The sequence below is a fragment of the Coloeus monedula genome (genome assembly GCF_965178545.1).
Source record: "Coloeus monedula genome assembly, chromosome: 8".
Taxonomy (NCBI): Eukaryota; Metazoa; Chordata; class Aves; order Passeriformes; family Corvidae; genus Coloeus; species Coloeus monedula.
In genome coordinates, this window is record NC_138788.1 from 31,800,187 (window position 1) to 31,825,675 (window position 25,489).

A 25,489-nucleotide genomic window follows, 5' to 3' on the forward strand; every position below is an offset into this window, starting at 1 on the left:
TTACCATGTAAAAACCACGGACATGGCAAATAGCTGCAGGAGTCAAAAGCTGTGAAGCTTAATGTCAATTACTTGTCCCACTGAATTTTCTCGGTCTCTGAAGGAGACTCTTAGAGAACTGTTAATCATGCTGAATGGTCATTCTCAGACAGTGAGAAGTGCAGTTGGAGTCAGACTCCTCTTTCTGGGGAGAGCAGCTCCTTTGCCATAATTAGAGGCGCTGAAGCACCCTCCACAAAACACAGTCGTTCTTTTAATAAGTGACACTGAACTCTATCCCAGCCCACAACAGCCTTCTCAGCTTGAAACACAAAAGCAGTCAAGTCTCAAAAACTTCAAAGAAAGCTTTTCATTTTATTTTCTCCTTGATCCACTGATAGAACGGTTCGTTTTCTTGAATTTTGTAAAACGACTTTTTCACTCATCAGACCTGTGTAACAAATCACTGTCTCAGTCACCAAATGTTCCTGTTTGACTCATCTGCTTTCCTTTGGCCTTTGGGTAGGAAGCTTCACTTCTGAAGCATTTTCTAAATTCACTTTTGTGAACTCTACCCCCTCAGTTGCACTTTGTTCCACTTTAAAAAATAATTTTATTTCCTGCAACATAATGTGCTAGTTTCAGGGGTTTAAATTTCATCAGAACCCACATTTTCTTTCTTAGAGCAATGTCTTTCCTTTAAAAAACATCATTTTATAACACACTATCAGCTGTAACATGGCACCTTTTAGGCAGTAAATGCTATAAGATTTTTCCAGAATTGTCAGTTTCATTCTGCTAACTTAGAACAGCTTTTTCATTAATGATACATTTGCACTCTCATTGTATATTGTTTTGGTTTTTGATGGTCAAAGATTTTCTAATTTCTGAACTTTTCTGCTGCAGTCTATGCTAAGACAGTATCTCCTCTGAGGAAAACTATAGCAACAGAAGACTGTCAATAATCCTAATCTTTTTCAGTGTTAAAAAGGCTGGAAATCTATAAAGTTCCATTCCTCCAGGCTTTTTCTGCCTCAAAGTAAATAGGCAAACTTCACATAGTTACTCTCTGCAGGGAATATAGTCAATCCTTCCCAGGACGTAAAAGCAAACCCTGGAATGTGAATTGTATTTTCAACCAGGTGTTTATATTTCCAGGTGTACCATCCAGTAATGTACAAACCAGAACTTTGCAGGAACTCAGAGCACTGTAAATTTGTACACAGTTGTGCTCCAAAAGAGCATAGGAGGGGCTGTGTTGTGATCTTTGCTTACTGGGACTAACAGGAACAGAAACACTGCCCATTTTACACTCATGGTGAACTGCAACCAAGCTGAGTCTGATCACTGTAGGTTCCATGGAGTTAACTTTACCATGTTCTCCTCTGTGAGAGCAGATTTTAGCCTACCTCCCTAACTGCTCAGGTTAGACATCAGTCTTCAAAAGGTAAGTAAATGTGAGCAGATGAAAGGGTGGTGGTCACTCCATGGAGAAAGGAAGCAGTAAAGGAAAACAGCTTCTGGATGACAAAACCAGGATGGAGCACATGGTCCTAGGGAATTAAAGAAGTCAGAGCTTGTTTGACTAAAACTCCCCAGATCCCGAGTCAGAACCAGTCTGACAAGTGTGCCCAAGTTTGACATGATTCAGTATCAGCTGGCTTTTTCCTTACCAAATATCTTCTGTCTCCTGCTCCTACTGTGCTGCCTGCCCATTCCCATTCCCTGTTTCCCTTGTGGGCTCCCCTAGCCAGTCACCCACATTTCCTTCTTCTTGGGGTTTGCTCTTGCCACCCTTTCTGCAGCCCTCACCTCCCGCTCTGTCCCTGTGTCCCCTCAGCCGTGGCCCCAGGCCCAGGGAGGCCGAGGCGGGGGCGGAGGCCTGAGGGCAGGGCTGTGGGGACCCTCCGGGAGCCCTCGCAAAGAGCACGGCGCGCAGAGCCCACAGGCTCCACGAGAAGCCAGGAATGAACCTGAATGCTTTGTTCCAGCAAATCGAGTTCACGGAGAAGCAGGCGAGGGAGAAGAGGAACTTCATCCAACAAGGTTGGCCCCATGGGCGCCATCCTGAGGGGCCTCCCCATTCCCAGGGGATGAGTCCCACAGGGGTGTCCTGAGGCGACTCGTGCCAGGGAAAGCTCGGCGGCAGCCAGCATGGCTGGTTCTTGTCACTGGCACATTTCTATCAGGATGTAACTTTTACAAACTGAGCACACGCTCTTACAGGTTTTTGTTGTCTTGCAGCTAAATGCGACATAAATAGAAGTTACGAAAAAATTAACCAAACAAAAGAAGAGCTGAGCACTGCAAAAATTAACTTAGAAACCAAGGTGAGCAGGCATATTTATAGTGTGCATAATAACGAAATACATTATGTTTACAAATATATGACCTATTCTTTCAGGAATACATCCATAAGCACTTCTGAGGAGTGTGCTTCACCTGCTGAGTAGCACAGTGTGGAGGAAACCTGCACTGTGCCTTTCTGTAGTGAATAAGGTGTCCATCAACATCCTTCCTCCCACAAATCTCACCCTTCAGGCTGGCCCTGGCTGTGTTCGGGGCAGGCTGACTCTTGGGGCACAGTGTGAGATACCCTGTTTTAACAGTCCTGCAACTTGTTACACCACTTTCCTCCAGTGTACAGAAGCCATCCCTTGCTTGCCCAATGCCATTCATTAATGGCCTTTCACACAAAATATATGGAAGTATTCCCTGTGTTTACTTCACAGGATCTTGAGTCATATACCGAAGATCTTTCTGTGAGCTTACAATTAGGGCTTACAAGCCCTGAGTGTTTTTCTAGGGAGGCCAAGGACAGAGGGAAGTTTCTGAATCTAAATAGTGATTTTATTATTCTTTCCATTTAATCAAACTGCAGATGTATTTTCAGATGAAGACACCGGTTTTGCAGATTTTTTCACCAATAACACCTGTGGATGCAAATTATTTAAAAATCCATTTGCTTGTGTCTGAAAATTAAGTCTAAATACCCTCCCCTGTGCTCTTAAGTGTCTATGCTGACAGAATGTGTATTCACAACAGGAAGGCATGTGGAGCCTCCTTTGAAGTCAGAACTGTTGGATGCTAACATTTAAATAAACAACTTCAAGAACCTTTGGGAGATTGCCTCATCTAGTTGTGAAAATAAATGTTTGGGGGATGATTTTCATCCTTCCTAAAACAGTCTCTTCTGCCTTTTGCAAAGGACTATTTATATATATATATATACACATATAATATCAACATTATTGAGAAGGGATCAGAATAGAACTCATTCACAAGTATTTCCTGGTTGCAAATTGAGACTATAATCATGCAGGCAGTTACTCAGACACTCACATTTATGCATGCCACAATCTCAGAGTCCAAAGGTGCTTTAAAATAGTAACGTATTTATCCAACACAGATTATATCTGGATGTTGCTTGTTAGGTGAAGTCGTCAGTAGTCTTACTCATAAATTTATTTATGAACATCAAAATTTTATGTTTATACTACTAATTTGTTATTGATGCATTGTGATTTATAATCAAGGTTTATGTGGTAGGTACAGAAGGTCCCGAGAGTAGAGCCATTATTGTAAATGACTAATGGGAAGAGCTGAAGAACTATTCCTAATTAAGTTTTATGTGCTTTACTGACCAGTATTAATAATATTCTCACTGATGTCCACAAAAATACATTTAACTTGCTTGTCTTGTCTGACGTTGATTCATTTATAGATAGGAAATGATACAAAAAACTAATGGAATAGAAAAAAGCATTTCAATCAGATTGTATTTAGGTTTAAAGATTATATAGTTATTGACATTATTTAGAGTAATTTATTTTTTGCTACAGGAATTAGGTGTACATATGTCTGCAACAGTTCTGTAATTCAAATAATATTAAATAATGCTGTTCAGCTGCTTCTGTTCAATTTATCCCACCAAATAACTGCAGTTCTTTGTAAGCACACATATCCAACCACATGCATGCACAGTAGGTGATGCCTGACCAAGATGATGAGACTGAGTTTAGAAGTTTTTTGACATCTATTTCACAGACACTGCCTGTGGTCAATCAAAGAGTCCTAGGAAATGCAATTTCCCCCTCTCTTCTGTAAAACCTGGTAGCATGTAATTAGAACCCGAAATATAGCATTTTGCTGTTTGTAGCTCAATGATTTCTTTAAAAAACATTGGTTGCAAATGCATAGATGAATTTGGCATCTTACAGATGGAGAAACTACACTGCAGCTAGTTATGTCCAGTATTACAAATACAGTGGTGTAAGCCCATCTACTCTCTTTGAATTAATATGTAAAATAAATTCTGAGCTAAGCATGTCCTGCACACTTAGCACACTGGACGTACCAGGGATGAGGAAAAAATCTGGTCCTTTCCTTTCCACCTCTCACATTCTAGTCTTTGGGCATTTCATTCCACTATCCTCCTGTTTTGATCAGATGCACTTTATCTGTGCCCTCTCCACAATCACGTGCGTTATTAAATTTAAAATCTTTTCATTTTTACCACTGTAATACCACTCTTATTTGGTCTTTTATGCTTCTACACACACAAACACTCGTGTGTCAGCCTGACTGTTCCATTTACTTCCTGACACTTCCCCTCTGCCTTTGCTAATCTAACTTTAGGGCAAATCTAACTTTACTTTCCCTACTCATTGCTCTGAGTCAAGAGAATTTGACACTCCATCAAAAGATTGATTCTCATCCTTTAAGACTCTACAACACTTAGCTGTTTCCGATTTATTATTGTTATAGTTTAGCCCACCGTATATCTGCACTTAGGTTAGATGATGATACAGTAGATGTGCTGGAAAAATGAGAAGTCTTCAGCAAATTTGGAAATGCAATGGTTGAAGAGCATACCCTAATATCAGATAAACAAATGGTTAAAATTAATAAAACTCTAAATAAACCTGTGTGCAAAATTGAAGTTTAGGGCTTGGGGGGTTTATGAGCAAACTGTCCATAACCAATGGGCTAATTCCCATTACCCTTCCTTAGCTAAAAATCCCAGAAATTGTGCTCAGAAAAATATCCTGCCCTCCTTTGCATATTCCATAGAAGCTTTGCAGAGTGGATGACATGTACAGCCATTCAGTCAAAACCAGGATGCTGAACCCCTGTCCGTCTGATACTGTTGTCTCGTTTGGTTCGTGATGAGCTTTCCACAGTAAGATGGAGAACAGGGGATTATGTTGGGGAAAGGATCCCATGTGGTCAATATTTTTCCTGGTTTTTACCTGGAAAAAATTTCTCCTAAACCTAGCAGACTTTAAAATGCCATTTTAGATAGACAGAGCACCACTAAATGAGTCTTTTAAAGAAAGGAGACTTTTCAAAAGCTTGGTAGTATACTGAAAGGTTATTGAGGGAAAAAAAGAGCTGTTATGCTTTTGTTAGTCCAGCAGCTGTGCCAGCTCTTTTTAAACTGGACCAAGATCCTTGTGTACAATTTCAGAGTATATGAAACAATTAAACAATAACCTTACTTCATAATCTTTTTTTTTTCCTTTTGGAAGGTTCAGCATCTCTCTGTAAAGCAGTTCCACTTAGAAATTCTGAAGAAACGTGAAGACAGCTTAGAAAAACAAAAAGCTGAACTTATTAATCAAAGAACCAGTCTTCTTAAAATTTTGGTATGTTTCCAGCTGTGTTATTCACACAGCTTTTTTCTATTGCACAACAGCAATCAGCTTTAAAATGAAGATCTGGAAAAACTAATGTTTTAAATCAGGAAATTTTTTTTTCTTCTTATTTTAGCATCTGTAACAATAGAAATGTAGATAAATTCTCACATTTAATTTAAACCATGATCTAAGGTAGTGTATGCTGCATTTTATCTCCAAAGCTGATTTTATATTCTTGACTTCATTTTCCAATGTTTGCTGTTGTATGACTGAACTCCAATTCTGACAGATCATTTCCTTTGTAAAAGTAAACTAGGAAAGCATCGCCTTAAATTGGATTGCCTCATCCACAGTAAAATATATTGAAAAGGATCAAAGGAAAAACCCAGGGATGCCCACACCACATTTTAGCACATGTGGACAGTTTAGCAATCCTGACATAGCACACAATCTCTTTGATGCCAGACACACCTCACCACCTCTTCAAAGGTAGCTACTTAGGACAAGTTTTTCAGTTCTCTCAGATGCTAACCTGAATATTGCCTTCCTCTGACTTTGTTGAGGCTTCAACAATGAAGAAATGCCACAGAGGAGCAGTCTTTTCTGCATATGTATTTGCCCTTTAAATCAGCAGAGCTAAATTTTAAGCATTCAGTACAAATGACCAGTATTAAACCTAAATCTTGAGGCAGATATCTTTTTAACTATACACATATTTCTGCAACACCCAAAGTATTCCCAGTATATGTGTGAAGTTTGATATATAGGTTATCATTTCTTTTTTCTTGTATATAGGAATTATTTCATTTCACATAATTTTGCAATCAATTAAGATTTCTTGGAAGGAATTTAATATAACCTTTCTCTTTTGAATATGTTTTTTCCCAGAAAATTAAACAGTGATTTTCTATCAATGATAGCTTTTTTGGTAGTTATTAAGGGAGTTAAAGGAAGTCTGCATTCTGCAGAGGATTAAACAACAGTTTTATTTATTTTAATTATAAACTAAAAAGAAAGAACTGCCATACTATGCTATTGACTTTAAACAGAATTTTCTAATTTCAGTAAGAGAGTTGAACTGAAAGGCTGCTGGTTCAAGTCTATAACATAATGCAGTGATTTTTTAAATGCTCTATTATCAAAAATAGACCCTTCATTTTTTCAGAAAAAAAAGTTTAAAACAACAGGCATAATGATAGAGCTGTAGACCATTTTCATGTGCTTATAAGAAAAAGTAAATATTTTCTTTACTTTTACATTTATTTACTTTATTTAATTTTTGTTTATTTATTTACTTTTCTACTACAAATTTAAGGATAAAAAACAACAGTGTGTTTCAGTCTGCCTAGCTTAACAAAGACTTTCATTTTTTTTCATCTGAAAATTCAGTCTTTCCTTTTTTTATTTCAGGCAGATGCAAAGAGAAAAATTACTGAAGAGGAAGATAATTTTACCAGAGAAGTAACAGAGTTTAACAATGAATATGGACTAACAAGTAGTAGAGATCTTCTTATTAAAAAAAAAGTCAAGACTGAAATACATGATTTAGACAATGAGGCAACTCTGTTGAAAAATGGTAAGTCTTATATTAAACCAGTTTATCTTGGATTAATATAAATCTATAAAATATAGCTGTGCAAACTAGTAATTTTAATTCCATTCTCCTGCTGTCTGGATCTTCCTTTTAGCACTGAACTGAAAGAGTGTGGTCTGACATACCAAGCATAATTAAAGGTTCCTCTGTTCCCTATATTCTTCAGCCTTTCTGATGTGAGCACTGTGAGGAGAAGCAGTCGACCTGTAGAAGTGGCTCCCAGTGTCTAATTCAGCCAGCACAGAGCTCAAAGACGTACACAGTGACTGAATGAGGTTTAGAACCACATGTGGTTGAGCTCTGTACATTTCCTTAGCTTCTAAAGAATTGTATGCACAGATGTCCTGTAGGATTGGTCCTTTACTGCCACAGTGCAGCTTGATTTTCAGTTAAGGTACAGAGTAGGAGATCTCTCAGAGCACAGGGTCACACTGCAGAGCAGTCCTTCCGCAAGGAAATCAGGGTCGTCATGGATCACTGGCTGAACATGAGTCACTGATATCAGAATGCCAACACCACACTGAGACACAAACACAATTCGACCTCTAAGACATGAAAATAATTCCTCCCTCTATTTGGGGCAGTTAAACTCTGAGCTGGAGTACTGTGCATCTCATTTTGATCTTAAACTTAAAAAAAAAAATTTTGACCAGCTGGAGAGAATCCACATAGGACTAGTGAGAGTAATCAGAGTTCTGGAGCACATGAGAAGGAAGAAAATGAAAGAACTGTCACTATTTAAGCTATTAAGGAAAAGACTAATGAAAGATGCATCCTAATCTTCAAATTGATAAAGTATCATGTAGAAAGGAAATGAACATATTCTCTGTAGCCATAGTGAACTGAACAAAACATAACAAGAGTAAAGCACAAGAAGGGAGAGTCTGACTGACAGCTTAGGAATCTTTCTAAGAACAGTGGATAACTGAAGCATTCTGCCTTAGAAGATTCCATTACCAAAGAAACTAGGAGTGTCCACTACCAAAGGTCTTCAAAAAAATGTCAAACCAGCATTTTTCAGAAATGACAGTGGTACAGCTGATCCTGCCTTCAGGAGAAGAATACAGTAGATAACCCCTCAAAGTTCATTCCAGCCTCATCTTTTTTCAAGCAACAGCCCTCTCAATTCTCCATATCTGCTATAAAGTTACTGAAAAAGGACTATCCATTTGAGTTTGCACATGGTAGTACCTTCTTTCTTGTTTCCTGTGGCTAATCTACAACTGAAAAGTCTGTATTTGGTGTCAAGTGCTACTTTTAGCATTTAATTTTTGCATATTCAGGCAGAGCTGGGCACTTAAATGATCAGTACTACCTGAAAGGTGACTAAAGTTCTCCAAGTTCAGTTGCCATCTCGATTCCATCCTTTAATTGCACATTTCTTGATGTACAACTTGTCTTTTTGTCTGCTATGTTCCTGGGCACACTGACAACTCTGAAGTGAAAAATTTAAGCAACTCGTAACAAGGAAACTATGTGAAGACCTCCTGCTGTTAGAAAAACAATCACAATTAATTCCAGATGCTGTCTAATAGTAAGGTTCAAATATATATAACACTAAACAAACTAAGAAGGGGCTTTTTTTCAGTCTTGCTGAGAGGTGTCTGTTCTCCACCTATTCAATCAGTCATCTTCCTTTCTTTATAGCTGAAGTAACCCTAAAGCAAAACATTCTTTTTATGCCCAGTCAACAAAATATGTTGAACAGCTCAGTAACATTTAAAAAATAATTTTCTTTCATAGCTATGAATACATTATATGACATATAATTTCCTGTGAACTGTGTTTTATATGAATTATTTTAGTTTATTTTGGTTTTATATTTAAGGTTCTTTTGACTAGCTGAAGATTGGTAGAAGTAGTTAAGAATATTTAAGATTGTATCATGAATGCTAAACTGCAATGCATTTTAATTTGAAACGTATTTTTTCTTAGAAATGGAGTCAATGGAACATAAAAATGTTCAGTTAAATGCACTCCAGCTGCAGAAGAATGAATTAAAGCAGGATTTATTTACTCTCCAAAGTGAGCTCAAAGGTGTGCCTGATAACTACTTGTTATGATAATTATTTCTGGCTTGACAAATGCTTTTGAAAAATCTTTTCTGTCAATTTTCTCAAGAGAAAGGAATCATAGTAAAAATATTTTAATTTATTGTTACAATATGTAATACATGATTTTTAAACATGGTTATAAAAAATATTGTGGATTTCAATGAGATTTATTTGAAATGTCATTGTTATTGAGGTCCAGAGATCTACTGAATCATGAGCTGTAAATATGAAAGCAAGTTTTACTTTTGCTGGTCATATACTTAAATGGAGAATTTAATGTTTCAAAGAACTTAAAATCAACAGAAATATTGTTTAAAATCTTCTGTGTCAAAGGTGATCACAGCAATAGGGAATATTGTGAAATCTGGATTAAAATAATTTAATCTGGAGTGCTTTAGTGTCTTTTTTTTTCAGATACCTAAGTAATACATCAGAGTAAGTGCTAAGAAAAGCAGTATGTATGATCCTAAATTGTTTGGGAAAAGGAGTGAAATTTTCTAGATTGCAATATATGATTACAATAATAATAAAATAATTCATTTTCTTTATTTAGATGCCTTTACCCTTGAAGGAGTTTCATGAAGAAATATTAGAAAATATAAATTTAGAATATGTAGAAGGTCTTTGAATATGGATGATTAATATATATTTATAGGGTAATTCTGATTTCATGTTTAGACCTTGAGAAAGTAATCAGGGAAGCTGAAAGAAAGACAAAAGCCTTAGAAGCAGAAAAAGTCCAAGTCACTGAAAAACCTCAGACTGATCCTGAATGTTTACGGTAAGAGCCTCGTGTTAATGAATTCTTTACTTAATTTTAGGAGTGTAACTGCAGTCCAGTCCTGGTGGCAATGACTATTTTACCTTTCACGTGCAGTATTCCTTCTGAAATCAGAAGAACCATTCATTTTTCATTAGACAACACCAATTCCTGTTGTTTATTACAGCGCTTCACCCTCACATCCACACTCCAATGAAGTAAAAACTGGAAGTGTTTGCAGGGATGCCAGTCAAACTCGGAGGGAAAACAAAATGCTGCTGCCTGGGTGGAAGACCAGTTCCTGAGGTCTTGTAAAAATGGTGCACAAAGTATTGATGAACTACCCAGTGCTAAACTTATTTGTGCTGCCTGGCTGTGCAGAGCCTGGTTGCAATGCAATGGGCTGGCCACAGTCACCTCCTTGGATAGCTAGAGCCCCTACTGGAGCAACTAAATGTAGATTTGCTTTCTCTATGATCTCTGCTATCAGTTCTAGTTTGCCTTCTAATTAAGCTGGTTTAGAACAAAACTTTGAATACTTAACCAAGACAGAAGAGAAGACCTTGCACAGTCTTTCTTAATGGTGAAGATTTCTTCTCAGGAACTGAGTGGTAACAACTCATTTCTTGTCAGCATGCTTAGAGTGAAACATTAAGTTTTCACTTCACAGAAAATTATTTAATTTTTTTAAAAGAAATCTCTCAATGCAGAAAGCTCCATATCACAGAACTGACCATTTTTTCCTATTTTATGATGTTCCAGATGAAAGTGCCTGGGAATATTTAAAAATATTTAATAGACAATGCGAAGGAACTCCTTCTGATAAAGCTAGTCCAAAAGATTCTCTTATAGAAATTAAGGAAAACCCAACTTATATTACCATCACAGGGTTTTTTCCTATATATGCCTAAGCTTTTGACAAAAATAAATAAATATAGTGTGGACTTTTTTAATCTGAAAACTTTCAATGGAACGTTATAAATTTACAGAGAACCCTGAGCAATTTTCTGAAAGACGATTTGGTAATGACTCATTTTTTGCTGAATATCAATTTTTGAAAGAAAATGATATATCAGCCCTATTACTAACTCTCTTCAACCTCTTACATGGTGTTGAGACATGGCCAAAATCCCCTCAGCATAAAAATTAATTAGCTCACAATCCTGCATACAGTAGCAAAAAATTTGCATTCAACATATACATAGAAGACACAGTGTAAATAATAATAACAGTAACGATTCTCCAGGACAGCACGTTATAACTCACTCATTTCCATTATTCATTCAATCGTGATATATTAGGGTTTGTGATGCATGAGGCTGTCAGCTTCCTTCCAAATAACATACTTCCCTTGGAATAGTTTATTGCCATGATGCCACTGAATACCCAAATTTGTGTAATTAGTTTTCTATAATAGGTTTCCTGTGTGTAAGGTACAGAAGTAGCCAACATTATCATACTTTTAATCCCCAGCTCTGCCACTAAGATCCTAGGGATCAATTAAATCCGTGTGTGTCTCTCTTTCTATGCAGTGAAATTAACTTAGAACTCTGCAGAATGACACTTTGGTTTTCTCTGGGTGGAAAACTGGATAAAACATATTAAATTCTATTAACTGCAAAATCAGCAAGTGTCATTTGCAACCAAAGCAAAAAGGATGATGAGATTTTCTTATTTCATGAAATGCCTCCTTTTATGGTCAAGATAAGCTAACATTATTTGATAATTGCATGTAGTGCAAAATATAAAGTGCTCCTACTGCTATTACCACTATCACAAAATGCAAGCCCTTCTTGAAGGCTAGTATTATATTGAATACATTTTCTTATAATTGAAACATTTTTCATTTTAGATACTGGGAAGAAATTTAGGACAGATTTGCCTAAATCATATTTTTATCTTCACTTGAATTTGATCAGAAAAGCTCAATGCTTTATAGAGAGAGATAGCCCTGAAAAAGTTAACTCAGATGCCAGAAGCAACAGAGCTGTGCTACCGTATTTCCATGTCAGCACTATCAGATTCTGCTTTTCAGTAGAGCCAAGCAGGCAATCCTCATTTGTTTGCATCTCTATGTCACTGCTGGGTTCTTTAGAAGCACCCCAAACCTTATCTGACTCATACAACTCTAGCAGTCATTTGGGTTTTTTTCAATTTAACAAAGCCTAGTCATCACTTCTTGGTTTGGACTACTGAATTAAGAGATGAAAGGGGATTTAAAGTATTACACACCATAAAAAGTGCAGTATATAAACAGTCCCCTGGAAGCTATCTGATCACTCTCCAGCACCTCCACATCATCAAGAGGATGGAGCCAGGATCTGCACAGTGCTGCACAGTAGGAGAACAAAATGCAAAAAGCAGAATTTGAAACAAGAGGATTTAGAGTGAATTTAAGGAAAAAGCATTTTTATCATGAGGAGGCACAGGTTGCTCAGAGATGTTGCATTCATCCTTGAAGGTTCTTCTTCTCCAGATACACTCATATACTTGTGTATATCTTAACAGGAGTCAATTTTGGTCATATTAAAATCAATGAGATTGAACCTTCTGTGTCTGAGAAACAACCCTTCTCTAGCCTAACAAGATCAGAATTTTTATCCCCATACAGAGTTTATTGCAAGAATAAAATTCTAGTTTTCCTGAAAATCATTTTTATTATACGTAAAGATGATAATATTTTGATGCAAGTAATGTAGCTCAAAAATACATATTTTTTTCTACGAAATAAGCACAAAATATGATTTTTTTTTTTTTTACAGAGCTGAAAACCACACCACTCTTTAAGTGGTAAAAATACCTTTTTTTTTTGATGCTTCTTTAGAACAAATGTAAGAGACAGTCAGCATCAATAACCTGATATATGTAGCTCCCAGATCACCCTGCAAGTCTGTTACTGTATCACATCCCTAGTCCCAGCTTAAAAATCAATATCAAAACTAGCTGGCAAGGCAAGAATCTTCATTGCAATTAAGTATATATCTAATAGTAAATTGCGTTTCAGCTGAAGAGTGTAGCCAGCTAATTCAAATTATAGCAATTCATCTTTGCTCTGAGAAAAATGCCCTATACCACGTCTGCAGTTTCATAAAATTTCTCTGAAATCCATCAAAGAATTACAAAGGGTCATGAGAAGCACACACTGGTATTTCCAGCAGCTGTTGGGGCTGCAGTTAGATGCTTGTTCTGATCCACTTTGGATGCAGAAAAAAGCCAACCAGAATTGGAATGTTAAGCACAGATGTAGTTAGCAGGCACCTTGGAAAATGCAAGTCTCAAGACACAGGTGCATAATTCAGAGAAAATTTTAAGAAAAGAGGCCTTTTTTTTTCTTTTTTTTCCCCTCCCTCAAAGAGAGCCGCAATTAAGATCAAAAGCCTTGTTTTAATCACCTGTTCTGCCAATGCCATCCTCAAACACAAAACAGCAGGAAAGAACTTTGGCATCAGCTCTCTGGAGTTCCATTTCCCTGGCAGGTAACATCACTTAAGTGGAACAACACAGGAGTCAAACAGAGACTGACTGATACCAGTGAATTCCTAACTATGTCATTTCACTGTTATATTCATTGTAATTACTGTACTAATTATTTCACATTTTAAATTTTTGTGTTGCCTTAAGTAAAACAGCCTAGAAATAATTTTAATTGAAGTTCATTTAGACTAAAACCAGAGCATTTCTACCTAAAATGGGTATTTTTCAACCTATTTAAAAGGTAGAATAATGATAAAACACTTCTTTGAAACCTGAATTTCTCTTCTACTTCAGAAAAGTAGCAGAAAGGAAATGCATGAAATCTGCTTACTTTGTAAATATTTCACAGCTTTGTATACTTGTCAAAATCCTAAAAATATAGTATTCCTTCTTATTCTTCATAATCCAGGAAAAGAAACTCCGTTACCAAAATTAGGAAAGAAAAAGTAATTTTTTGTTCTATACAAATCACACAGGAAATATACTCCTTAGAGCTCAACGAATTGCTCATGCAAACAACAGACTGCCTAAGCCCCATGCATGCTTCTGGTGGGTTAATTTTTTTCTTTTTTTTTTCAATTTATTTGATGTTAAATTTTATAATCAGAAAATACCAGTACCTGCAGTAATATATGTGATTCAAAATGAGTTTTTCAATGGCAATCTCCTCATTGATTTTTTGAGCTTTTCTTTTTAATAGCAGTGCCTAGTGGAACTATTATAGCTTGAATTATGTTAAAATAGCTTTCCATTATGAATTGCGGTATGGATTTACAAAAAGTAGATCAAATCTGACTAATGATGCCTTTCTTTGATAAGACAACAGATAGGTTAGACAAAGAAAATTCCAATGCCATCCATCTAGATATTAATAAAGTATTTGATGTTATCTGACATGGAAAAACACTAGTTAATCTAGGGAAGACATATTTAAAAAATTAAGTAAAGAAATGACTAATAGTAACAACAGTCATAGGTCTGCAATTAAAAATTCTGGGACTCAAGTTAACAACAGTCACAGTTGGTCTTGCTTAATGTTTTAAGTAACTACTTTAGAATAGAAAGGGTTTTAACAGTGTCTTCATTAGCAAACTCTACACCTTGTACAAGAGTCACTAAAAGAGGAGGAATGTAATTATATACAGTGTAAGTTTATCTACTTGTACCCAATTAAGGACTTCAATAACAGGTACCTGGAAGCAGAGAGGTCTGAGCATACTATGTGAGCAAAATACAGCTATAAACATCAAAAGAAAATATAGCTGTGGATGAGATAAAAGCAGGAGTTATTTCCAACAAAAAACCAGGAGGGTGTAAGAATACTTCGTACAAATCTCTCACCTACTTGTCAAAAGAGATGCATTCAACCTGGAAGCTGAGCAGAGCGTGGAGAGCCCATAAAGCAGAACAAAACAAGGACAGTTCTAAATCCTTTTTAGCTCTGAGAGTATTATACACATGAAGAAAGCAGTACATAATAGAGATACTAATTTCAGCAACAGGGTAGTCATATTAATATACCCAGATTAAGATGTAATTTTCTCTGTCCAATAAAAAAAATCAAGATAATTGAACTAGAAGAACCATTGACCCCTATTTACTTTCCCTGCCTTTCAATAGGAATCTTATTGACCCCTAGAAACACATTTAATTTCACATCTCACATTCATGCTTGTATATTTTTTCTTTCCTATGTAGCTCATTCTTACAGTTCCTATGAAAATTAGTCCATACAACTTTGTTTGCTGTCTGCACAAAAGCAAATCTCATCATAGATGTGCAATTTAATTTTGTGTACCTTAACCTTTCCATGTTTATTCACCTATTATTATATATTCCTTAAAGATGTCTTGTGATGTTTTAAGTATTTGGAAAATACCACCACACTTTTCAAGACCTCTAACTACTCTTATAAATAGTTGCCTGGCAGCATTCATAAAATGCAAGCTTTAATCAATGATCACTATGTATTTTACATTTAACATTTTATCCAGTACAACAAAAGCAAAAACTTTCTTATTTTACTTTAGGCAACTCCATTTCTTTTAATTTACATTTAATTTCCATTGTTATGTTGTCTAGTACCTTCTTTGTGTTCATGTTTCTTCTTCATGCTAGAATTTATTATTACTATTAGATCACCTACTTAATTTTTATTATCCTTTGCTCCATCAAGCACAGACTTTTATATTTAATTGTGTAACTCAAGTACTTGACTTTATACTTTGGAATACTCAATTCCATTAGGACTTGTTTTCCCTCTTCCTCAATCAATTGATAATAGCCTGAATTTTGTTGACTTCTTCATCTGTATCCAGAGCATATTCTGTTTAGTAGTGTCAGCAAATTGTAAATACCAGAAAAATCTTGCTCTCTCTGTAGAAATATACACATTAATTTAATCCCAGTACTGAACTGAGAGAGAATTACCTCAATGTCTTACCTCTACTTGAGCTTGAGACAATAAACTAAAGTCTTCAGTACTTTTCTTCAGTCCCAATAAAGTCTTAAAACCTTGATAAATGTATCTCCTGATGTTTATGATGAAATCCAAGAAAATCAAGATATGTACTCTCAAGTTATATATAACTTCTTAAGGAATTTCATTTTGTACCATCAATTCTATGCCCTGTATATCAGTGTCAAGCAATTCTGTTTTAAAATACTCCACAATGTTTTCCCTCAAATTTATGATTAAAAAATAAAATGGTGGTCGTAAACAAGGCAAAGACAAAAAGGAGAATAAGAAAAAATACTTCTACCTGTGTCAGCAAAACATAACTAAGAGACAGTCTGCTCCTTCTGCAACTCCAACAGCTAGGTAGGGTCTTTCACCCCCACTAGGAAAAAAAAAAGACTCTAAAATCACATATTAATCCTACCTTCTACAGAAATTATTTCCCCTTTGAGACCTCTTTACATAAAATTATTCTTGGAATGCAAGTTTTGGATACGGAAGTCGTGATCCAGTAATTTGAATCTATGGATGATTTTCAGAGAGACCTGTTTGACAATAACATTATTTTCTTCAGAGTTCAATTTATAATGTTAGCATGTATTGATTTCAAATTACTTTTCCTCTTTTCCATGTGCATATAGTGCTGAAATTCAAGAAGAATGTGTATCAACCACAAATGCCAATGACATTTAATAGCTGGGCTCTTTTCAAAGCAGCAAAATCAATCATCTTCAGTGGTCTCCTCCTTCTTCATCTCTGTCACTTCTAGCATTCAAGACTAATGGAAAATGGGCCACTGATAGCAGAGCTCAGTCTAGGACAAGATAGCATCCAAAAAATGCTGATGTTGTCCCACCTGCTTGATTTAAGGCTAGGTTTAGCTATTGCAAATATGGCATTTCAGCTCCAGCTGTTCATTAGAGCTGGTGATGCTGTAACTAGCCAAGACACTGTTAGTCCAGTGCAATGACTTATTTTGAAGCTATATTTTATTGTCACCAAAGAGAAAAAAATGCTAAAAATAAAACAAAACCAAAGGACGTGGGGAGCCAAATGCTAATGTGATTTTTCAGATTATTTTTTTAAGAGATCTGGCTTTTTTCATAGTTATAAAAAGGGTATAATTGTCAAATTAATCCTTGTTCTAGCAAAAGTTACATCTTTTTCCATTTTCAAAGGTGACAGAAAACCTGCCTTCCATCTAGACAGTATAGTTTCATGAATAATTGGTTTGCACATTCAATCTGATAGTGGAAAGATGAATATGAATATCCTGCTTATCTTAAATATAAAATGAAAAAACTAAATCTGCTTTCAGGTTAAACATTTTTTTTTTTAATAGTTCCATTGTCTCACATTCCTTCTGGTAAAACTTCATCATTTATTCAGTAACTCAGGCGTCTCCAATGCATTAATTTTGTAGACTGTAACCTAACAGACAGCTCTTATTTTGTGAGTATAATATTCCTGGCACATACTGTAATTATCTGGCTTCTAAATAAGAAAGAAGGAAGACCTGAAAGCAGAATCAATTGATTAATGTAAGAATTAAACACCACATTTGAATGAGTATCTTTTATCACCTCTACCTGATGCTATGTAAGGAATTGTGCTGTCACTACATTTAAAAGTTTTATAAAATATTTGAAATAAAATTTTAAAATCCATACACAAAATGTTAATTTCAAAGCAGATCATCAATAGAAATTAATTCACAATCCCAAGACACAGATAAACAACTCCTTATCTTCTGGTTTTTCTATCACTAATGTAGACCTAGCATGGACTGGTATCATTCTGAGCTAACAGTGAGCAAACAGGCTGTGCATCAGTTTTGCCATGTGAAAGACAATGAGAGAGCATTCTCTCTGAGATCAATACACTCTGTCTTTTCCTAAAGTAAATTTGGTAACGTCGGGCTTTTGTTTGTCTCAAGCAAATTAGGGTTATAATATCACACTAAGAGAACACAGAGAGAAAAAATGCAGACACAAGGCAATGAAGCTAAGCAGCTTTAATCAAGATCACAAGCTGATCTTAGACCTTGAAGTGAACTTCTCTCAGTGAAATGTACTGAAAACTAACAATGTACTATAGTGCAGTAAAAATTTCATTTCTTAAAGCATAGTTCAAAATTTCCTTATATTCCATACCTGTATGTGTTATGAGAAATATCTCTGAAAGAAGGGGCTTTTACTCCTTTATAATGCAAGCACATAGAGCTCATACTTTTTCCATATTGACGGTAAGATATTTGCATTTTCCAAAGGAACAGCAAAATCAACTTCCAGTCCAGTCTTATTCTGTTATTCTAAAGCTGCACAGTGACTAAGCTATTCCTCTGTTTAAAGATATATGTTTTATTTTTAATAAAGCCATTTTCTTTTCTAGAAAACCAACTCTCTCTGCACTGGGACAGCTAAGAGGTGCATCATCTGTATAATAAAGTCAAATAATTTATTGTCTATTTTAGTCTATAAAAGCAAAAGTAGTTGCTATCTTCTGTTTCAGCTTCAGAAGTAACAAGGTCCTGCTTTGATGCACTGGTTTAGCTATTTAATGACAAGCAGAATATTTTCAGTCTGTTTATATGTTCCAGAATTTTCAGATTGTTTTGTGAAATTGTGTTAAGGGTAAACAACTTTATCTTTGTCATTATGCTTTTCTTATGACAGCCATGGAAAGACTCAGTATAATCTCATCACCTTGTGATCAGACTTCTGAAAGCTCTGGCATAGATTTCTCTGGGCCTACCAAGTATTAATTTAAAGCACTACAGCCATGGATGTGCAGAGTTTAGTTATCTCCTTTTAGCAGGAGTAAACGATATTTTGAATGGAGAAATATCTATATTAAAAGTAATCCTTATTGTAGAAAAGTTGGAGAACTCCTGGCTGAGATTATTGGGAAGCAGTAAGTGCTGAAGAATAGTGGGAGCAGTGGGGAGAGAACAGGAATAACAGCTATGGAGTCTGTGGAGGGGTGTGGAGCAATGCTGGCACAAGGTCAGGTAGAGCACCCATCTAATCCAAAGTTCTGTCTCCAACTGAGGCTTCAAGATGACACCCAGGAAAAATAAGAACAGTGACATATGGTACTTTCTAAGTATCACCATTCCAATTCACATGTTTAAATAAGGAAAATGATGACTAATGAGGCCATATATCTTTCACAGTTTATGGAAACAGCACAGTCCAGAAATTTGTCTAACTAGCAAACTTAAATCCTGACCAGGAAACTAGATCAATGAGGCTTTTCTCACACAAGTCAAATTCACTGTTGAGACCAAAGCTGAAAAAATAGTTACCCAGCAGCAATTCTCTGACCTGAAAATTTATTTGGTTTTGGACACAGACTTAAGAAAGAGCTGGAAAACTGCAAAGATAATAGTTGGGAAAGTGTCTGTGAGACTCTTCAGACAGAAATTGAAATTCTGCAAATGGTACGCTATTTTCTTTATATATTTTAAGTGTTCGATAATTTCAGTTTTAAATGTGTCCTTTAGGATATTAGCAGTGGTTTTAGATAAGTAGTTTTTTATACTATGTACACACCTAAACATCCTCTCATTGCAGACACACTCCAATATTCATTTCTTTTAGCTTATTTCCAAATGTCCAGAAATATAATTGCTACAGAAAAGGAAAGCACAAAGAAGAATTTAAAGATATGCTTTTAGCACAAGAAGGATGTACTGGGGGGACAAATATAAATCATTAGTATAGAAAGCTGCAAAAGATTATGCATTTAGGAGCTAAATTAACATTTACCTCTAGCTGCCAATTAAACAGAAGATGGGAGTATGGAGAAATAGGATAATAATAACATCCTTTCATCTAGTATTTAATTTTGTCCACTCACAAATTTCTTACAAAAAAGTTAATAAAACTTATTTTTCTCTAAATGTCAATCCTAACTTCCAATTTCTTGATTGTCAGTCTGTGTCACAATAGAAAGAGAAAAAATATTTTTAAGCCCCGTTTGGGAAACAAAGAGGTTTTAAAGGTTCATTTCAGAGCCCTGATTGAGCTGTATGAAGACATACCTGCCACTACCATCAAGCAGAATGACAGTCCTGAGAAATTTGCATTACTCACTCTTATAATCAGTTTCAAGTTTCTATTGAAGCAATGTAATTTACTTGTACTTTATTTGGGTTTTTTTTTCATTAATTTTTACAGGAAGAAAAATAAAAGAGCTCAATGTTTAAAAATTTCTCTGTCAAAAACATACTAAACTCATAAGATTTAATTTCCTACAATTCCATTCTTTCTCTTTTCCAGAATTTATCACAAAAGAAGTCTTCAGGGAAGTGAATAATGTGTGGCATATGATATGGAGTGTCACAGAAGCAAGTCTGAGAATTTTTTAATTGTTTTACTCAAGTTCTATCAGATTTGCTTCTATTTTTTGTTTGATTAAATCACAGTTTGTATCTGCCTTTACTTTTCATTCCAATAAAGTTTTATTCATTTAGAAGTGAGGGGAGGTTTGTGTTTTATCTGTCAAGTTCAACAGCTGTCCCTCTATGGGTTCCTCTTTGTGGCCCATGGATCACAGTACACGGTAAACTACACAGAAAGATCAGTTTCTACATTATTAGCTCTTTTCTACACTACTAGCTCTATTCTTTATGTACTATTTTTCAAATGAATTGTCTCCTATTTTTAAAGATAGTGACATGGTCTTATTTGAGAGGAAGTCTGCTATTACTATCAATAACTGTTACAGGAGCTGTGACTACTGAGTTTATTCCTTGACAATGCAATTCTGTAATGAGATCCCCGAAATAGCAGCTCCAGCAGCACTGCTTGACAGTCCAGAAAGGTTTCCAAATCTACTGAGCTCTAGGTGCCTCCAGTGGTGGTAAACCAGTCTATTATTTAGCACTTGCCTTCTGATAACACAAAAAATCTTTTCTTCCTCTCCCACAACCCACAAAATACTGGGTGCTAACTTCAGCACTTGAGAGCAAAGGTAAAACCTTATGCTAAATGAAAAGCTCACATTTCTAGAGAATTGGTGCAGAGTTTTGGTTGAATCAGAATCCCTATTCACTCAAGCATGTAGGATGTATAACTGTACCAGCAGTTCCCAACCCCACAGTGGGAACTGACTCTATCATTCAGGTGCTTACAGTAAAACCATGTAAGAGCATTCACTCTGCTCATCTCGATCCACTCTGTGGCCATTGTCTCATCACATCCCACTGTATGTGCAAATATTTTCAATGCTTCCCACCTGGGGGTGGGATGGATAATTGCTCTTCACTAGGTTTTCTACAGCCAGAGCCTTCCAAGCTACAGTGTCTGTCACACATAAAATTGCAAAAGATATTTTATTGAGAAGGGAGGAATAAATCACTTTTGGAAGCTGACCAAATTCTGCCTTAGATGGAGAAAGTTTTTCCTCTTGGGACACAGCTGCAGTTTGAAGTTTGGCAAGGTTTGATCTGCAGCACTGGTATCAAAGAGTCTTCTGATCCACTGGGTTAGCTAGCAAAATTCCAAGTGGTTGGAATTATCATTCTTGATAACCAGTGCTGTTGGAGCTGACATCCTTGTAAGACTTTTTTTTTTGCCTCTTCCCTAAGAGAGATCCTCTTAGGATTGCTTGATTTTAAAGAACTTAGTCCCTCTGACTTCTCTGAGACTGCCTGACTTTCAAAGTCAGGCAACTGCTGCTTGTGGGTTTTGATCAAATCCAGGGTGTACTGCAAAATAATACAGTTACATATCAAAACATCTGCAGGCAGCTAAAGCAGTGCTATTTCTGAGTTTAATTGATGAAACTTAAGTCTGGGATTTGCTAGAATGGCTGTTTATCTTGATCATTTTATTCATTTAAGGGAACTTGCTTATGTTAAGTGTATTTGGTAAAATAGGAAAAACTCCTTTTTAAACTTTGTGTTTGTCTAGTTATAGTTGCTTTTATTTACAAGAATCCTTGAATTTCTTTTGAAATAGACTCATATTTATACAGCTCTTTGGTCCATGTAGATTAAATATTCAGATAGGACATAAACCAGAGCTCAGTGGCTTGCCTCAAATGTATATTAGAAATTTTGATGTAAGTGGAATGAGTAATAGCATCCAATAACTACCAACTAATAGTATAAATTAATGCCCTGTATCACCTGAAAAATCATCTGTGGGAAAAAAAAAAAAGGTAAGCTCTTTTCAGGGATTTCAGATTCCAGCAAAACAGTTGAAAGTTCAGTTTTGCCTGTTTGCATCTTTTTGTGTTAGGTGTGTGCATGAAAGTCTGTGAAAGTCTGACTTCTTGATTATTGTAGTAGAATTACAGCATAAATATAGCAACGTTTGTAATAACCCAAATGGCTAAAGCTTTCAGAATCAATATAAGAGAAAAACACAAGAATAAAGATCACCAAAAAGAAAAGCGAAACAGAAATCAATACAAATCCTATTGGCCTAAACAAATCCCTCAACAGCTCTGGAAAAAAGTATGCCAGACTAACCCAGTTGTTGCAGGGTGAATGCAAGACATACTAATTTCTCCAAGTATAAAAATACATTAATCACCACTGTCTTAGGACTAACAATTTTGGGCAAATACAGTACTTCTGTTTTTAAGACTCAAACTAAAAATTAAACAAAAATTTGTGTTCTGTGGATTTTTTTTTTTAAATTCTCAAACTGAGTATGATGAGTAATCTTTTAAATAATGAGTGAAAAAGAACCAAATCTTTTGTTATGTTTAATAAATACAAAAACAAAGATAAGAATTGCCAGGTTGCCATGAAAACACATGGAGTTATTATGAATAAAGGAATTGTTTCAGAGATGACATAATAAAAATATCTTTTTAAGTGCAGGTTGTGTATTATATGGATGTAGTTGTCCCTTTTTATGACCAAAAAAAAGATGAATTACAGAGAAAGAAATACTTGAAAAAGTTAGTGACAAAGAAGAAGATAGTCCAAGCAAAATGTTGTTATTCTAGAGAGAAAAAAAGGCTTTGGGAAAACTAGCTATGCTTCTATGTTAGACCTGGGAACAGTTGCCTCGTGGGATCATTTGTGAAGAGAGACAGAGAAATACTTTAGATTACTGCCTTGCATATTAAGAGCTCTGACAAGCATCACGTCCTACCTCCTCTACAAAAGGCTTGTTAAATGCACTTTCACCTCCAGCTTCCAGGGGCACCACAGTGCCTCTCTGCTCCTGTGACCACACACCTGAGACACAGCTGGGCAGCCCGATTTTATCGCCAGCTCCCAGGCATGCTTTGTAAAAGGCCCTTCCCAGCCTAATGCAACCAGGTTACTGCAAAGGAAAATCCAGGATCCATTTGAAAAAGTAGAAGAGGAAAATAATCAGTTCAGGCCATGGACATGAGACTGCTTGGAAAAAATCATTAGAATTTCAAAAAGAGCTTTCCAGCCAGGGTGATCTCATTCTTGACAGTGAGTAAGGACTGAGTACAGAGGCCCTAAGGAAGAGTCGGTTGAACCCTGAATCTACAAGATCACAGCCTTAAGAGTTTGAAAGTATAGCAAGGACAAGTGGAGGTCAGGAGCCAAAGAAACTGGGATACAGAATGACAAAATCATGGTCAGAGGCCATGCTGAGGAACAGAACACCCAAGAACCTGCATTCCCAACAAGCCAGGACACGGAACACAAACCCTATGGCTTAACTGTGTAAAAACTGCCCCCATGACCTAACGTTATTTATCCAGAGTTGTAGCTATTCTTGAAGCAAGGAACAGCTACAATGAGGGGGGGAAAACACCATACAAATAAAAGGAATTAAAATGCAATTATTTTGTGTCTTATAAAAATGATTTAAGCTACCACATTTTCATGTTACTTTTTTCATTATTATGAACAGTTTATTATGAACATTTCAAAGACTAACAAGAAAACCACTTCAAAACCTGACCACAGAATGAAATTACAGATAGCTAATGCAACAGTGCCCACACAAATTATCTCTAATTGGTTGACATTAATATGATTGAGCTGCAGATAGTGCCAAAATAATGTCATAAAATGAACAACAGAAAGAAAAAAAACCTCATTAAAAAAAGTCTCTGTAACTGAAGGACAGAATGAGTTAATGAGAAAAATTTCATATGTATGACACGAGGCAAATGCATCAACTGAGTTCCCATATCCTTGTTCAGATGTCCCAGCTCATGGGCTCCTCAGTCACAGAGGGAACTGACAGTCTCCAGCTCCAGGGCAGGTTGCCTGCATTGAGCTTGACAGTTCAGCAGTTGACTAATCTAAAAAAATTAGACACCAAGATCTGTGTGGACCTGTTCAGGTGCTTTCTGCTCTGATATCACAGCATCCAGCCCAAGTGAATTTGGATGAAACTATGGGTATCTCTCTATATTGTCATGCTGGTCCATGTTTAACCTCATCCCAACTCAGCTCAGGTGCAGAGTGAGTCAGCTGGCTTAGCACAAGTCATCTTCAGTTTGATAGTGGTTTGTGACACAGGAAAGTATTTCACCGCTGACTGAGCTGAAGTAAGAGATAGGGGCCTTATTAAAAAACTCCAGCTGAGTTCCATGAAAAAGACAACAGGCTTTGCAGCTATGCTACACACCCATTTTCAAGGATGACAATGCAATAAACAGATACTGGCTAAAGGGGACCAGCAAAACTGTTCCAGTTCTCTGCTCTGAAGTTAAATGTGACACTACAGTGTGGTAACTGGGTAAAAGATCAGATTCAATGTCTAATGACTTATGCCTTGCTTGTCAATGGAGTATTTAAGCAAGTAGTAACTCTGCTTCTTTTATTGATTGCCATTGATGTGTAGTGCTTACATATTGTAGTGATAGCCCCACCTTCCAAATTCCCATCATTCTTACTTTTCTGCTTAGAATTTGTCAGCCCCTTACCCAATGGCTTTTGCAGTTATTTGCTTGTTCAGTTGGTGAATTTTTGGGGCTGATTTTATCAAGTTTCTACACGCATTTTTTAATATTCTACACCAGGCTGCTGTTAGTAGTCCTTTGTGTAGAAAAGCATCTGTATTCTGGGCTGAAAACCAATTATATTTACTAATATCTTCTTCTCCAGAAGGACAGTTTTCACCTGGCTCACTACTAAAGCTCCTAAAGCCCAAACTGTCAAAAACACTTACAGACTCTGAGTTCCAATCCAGCTCCGATTCTCTGAAGGGCCAAACTCAGGGCACATCCAGACATTTACAGTCACCTTGAGTCACCCTGCTGATATGTATAGGGTTTGAATGTGTTTTCAGCATGAGACTGTCATCAGCAGAAGGTTTGCATTTCTTTTATTTTTTGACTACAATTTTATCAGAGTGCATAATACTCTATCACTTTGAATTTTAGAACACCAGATGCGTTACACTATGGTATACACCTTTTAAATTTCTTCAACCAGACCTATATATTAATTCCCTTATTTTATCACTTTCACCATTCCTGGGATCACTCCCACAACTTGGTCAGCCTGAATAGTTGAGGATCTTAAAATTTTCTGGGAAAATGTGAAATGGGAGCTGATTCCTTTCTTCCCACTTA

The 25,489-nt window shown here is 36.2% G+C and overlaps 1 protein-coding gene across 1 annotated transcript; it reads left to right on the top strand.

Moving 5' to 3' along the window:
• Positions 1 to 1,946: 1,946 nt before the first annotated feature.
• On the top strand, positions 1,947 to 20,274 carry CCDC172 (coiled-coil domain containing 172; the record flags this gene model as incomplete). The annotated part of the gene is made up of 8 exons (XM_082286592.1): positions 1,947 to 2,025; positions 2,224 to 2,309; positions 5,511 to 5,627; positions 7,029 to 7,194; positions 9,148 to 9,249; positions 9,945 to 10,047; positions 19,313 to 19,400; positions 20,242 to 20,274. 8 exons carry the CDS (start codon positions 1,947 to 1,949, stop codon positions 20,272 to 20,274), a joined length of 774 nt encoding a protein of 257 aa, XP_082142718.1.
• Between the last annotated feature and the right edge of the window lie 5,215 nt (positions 20,275 to 25,489).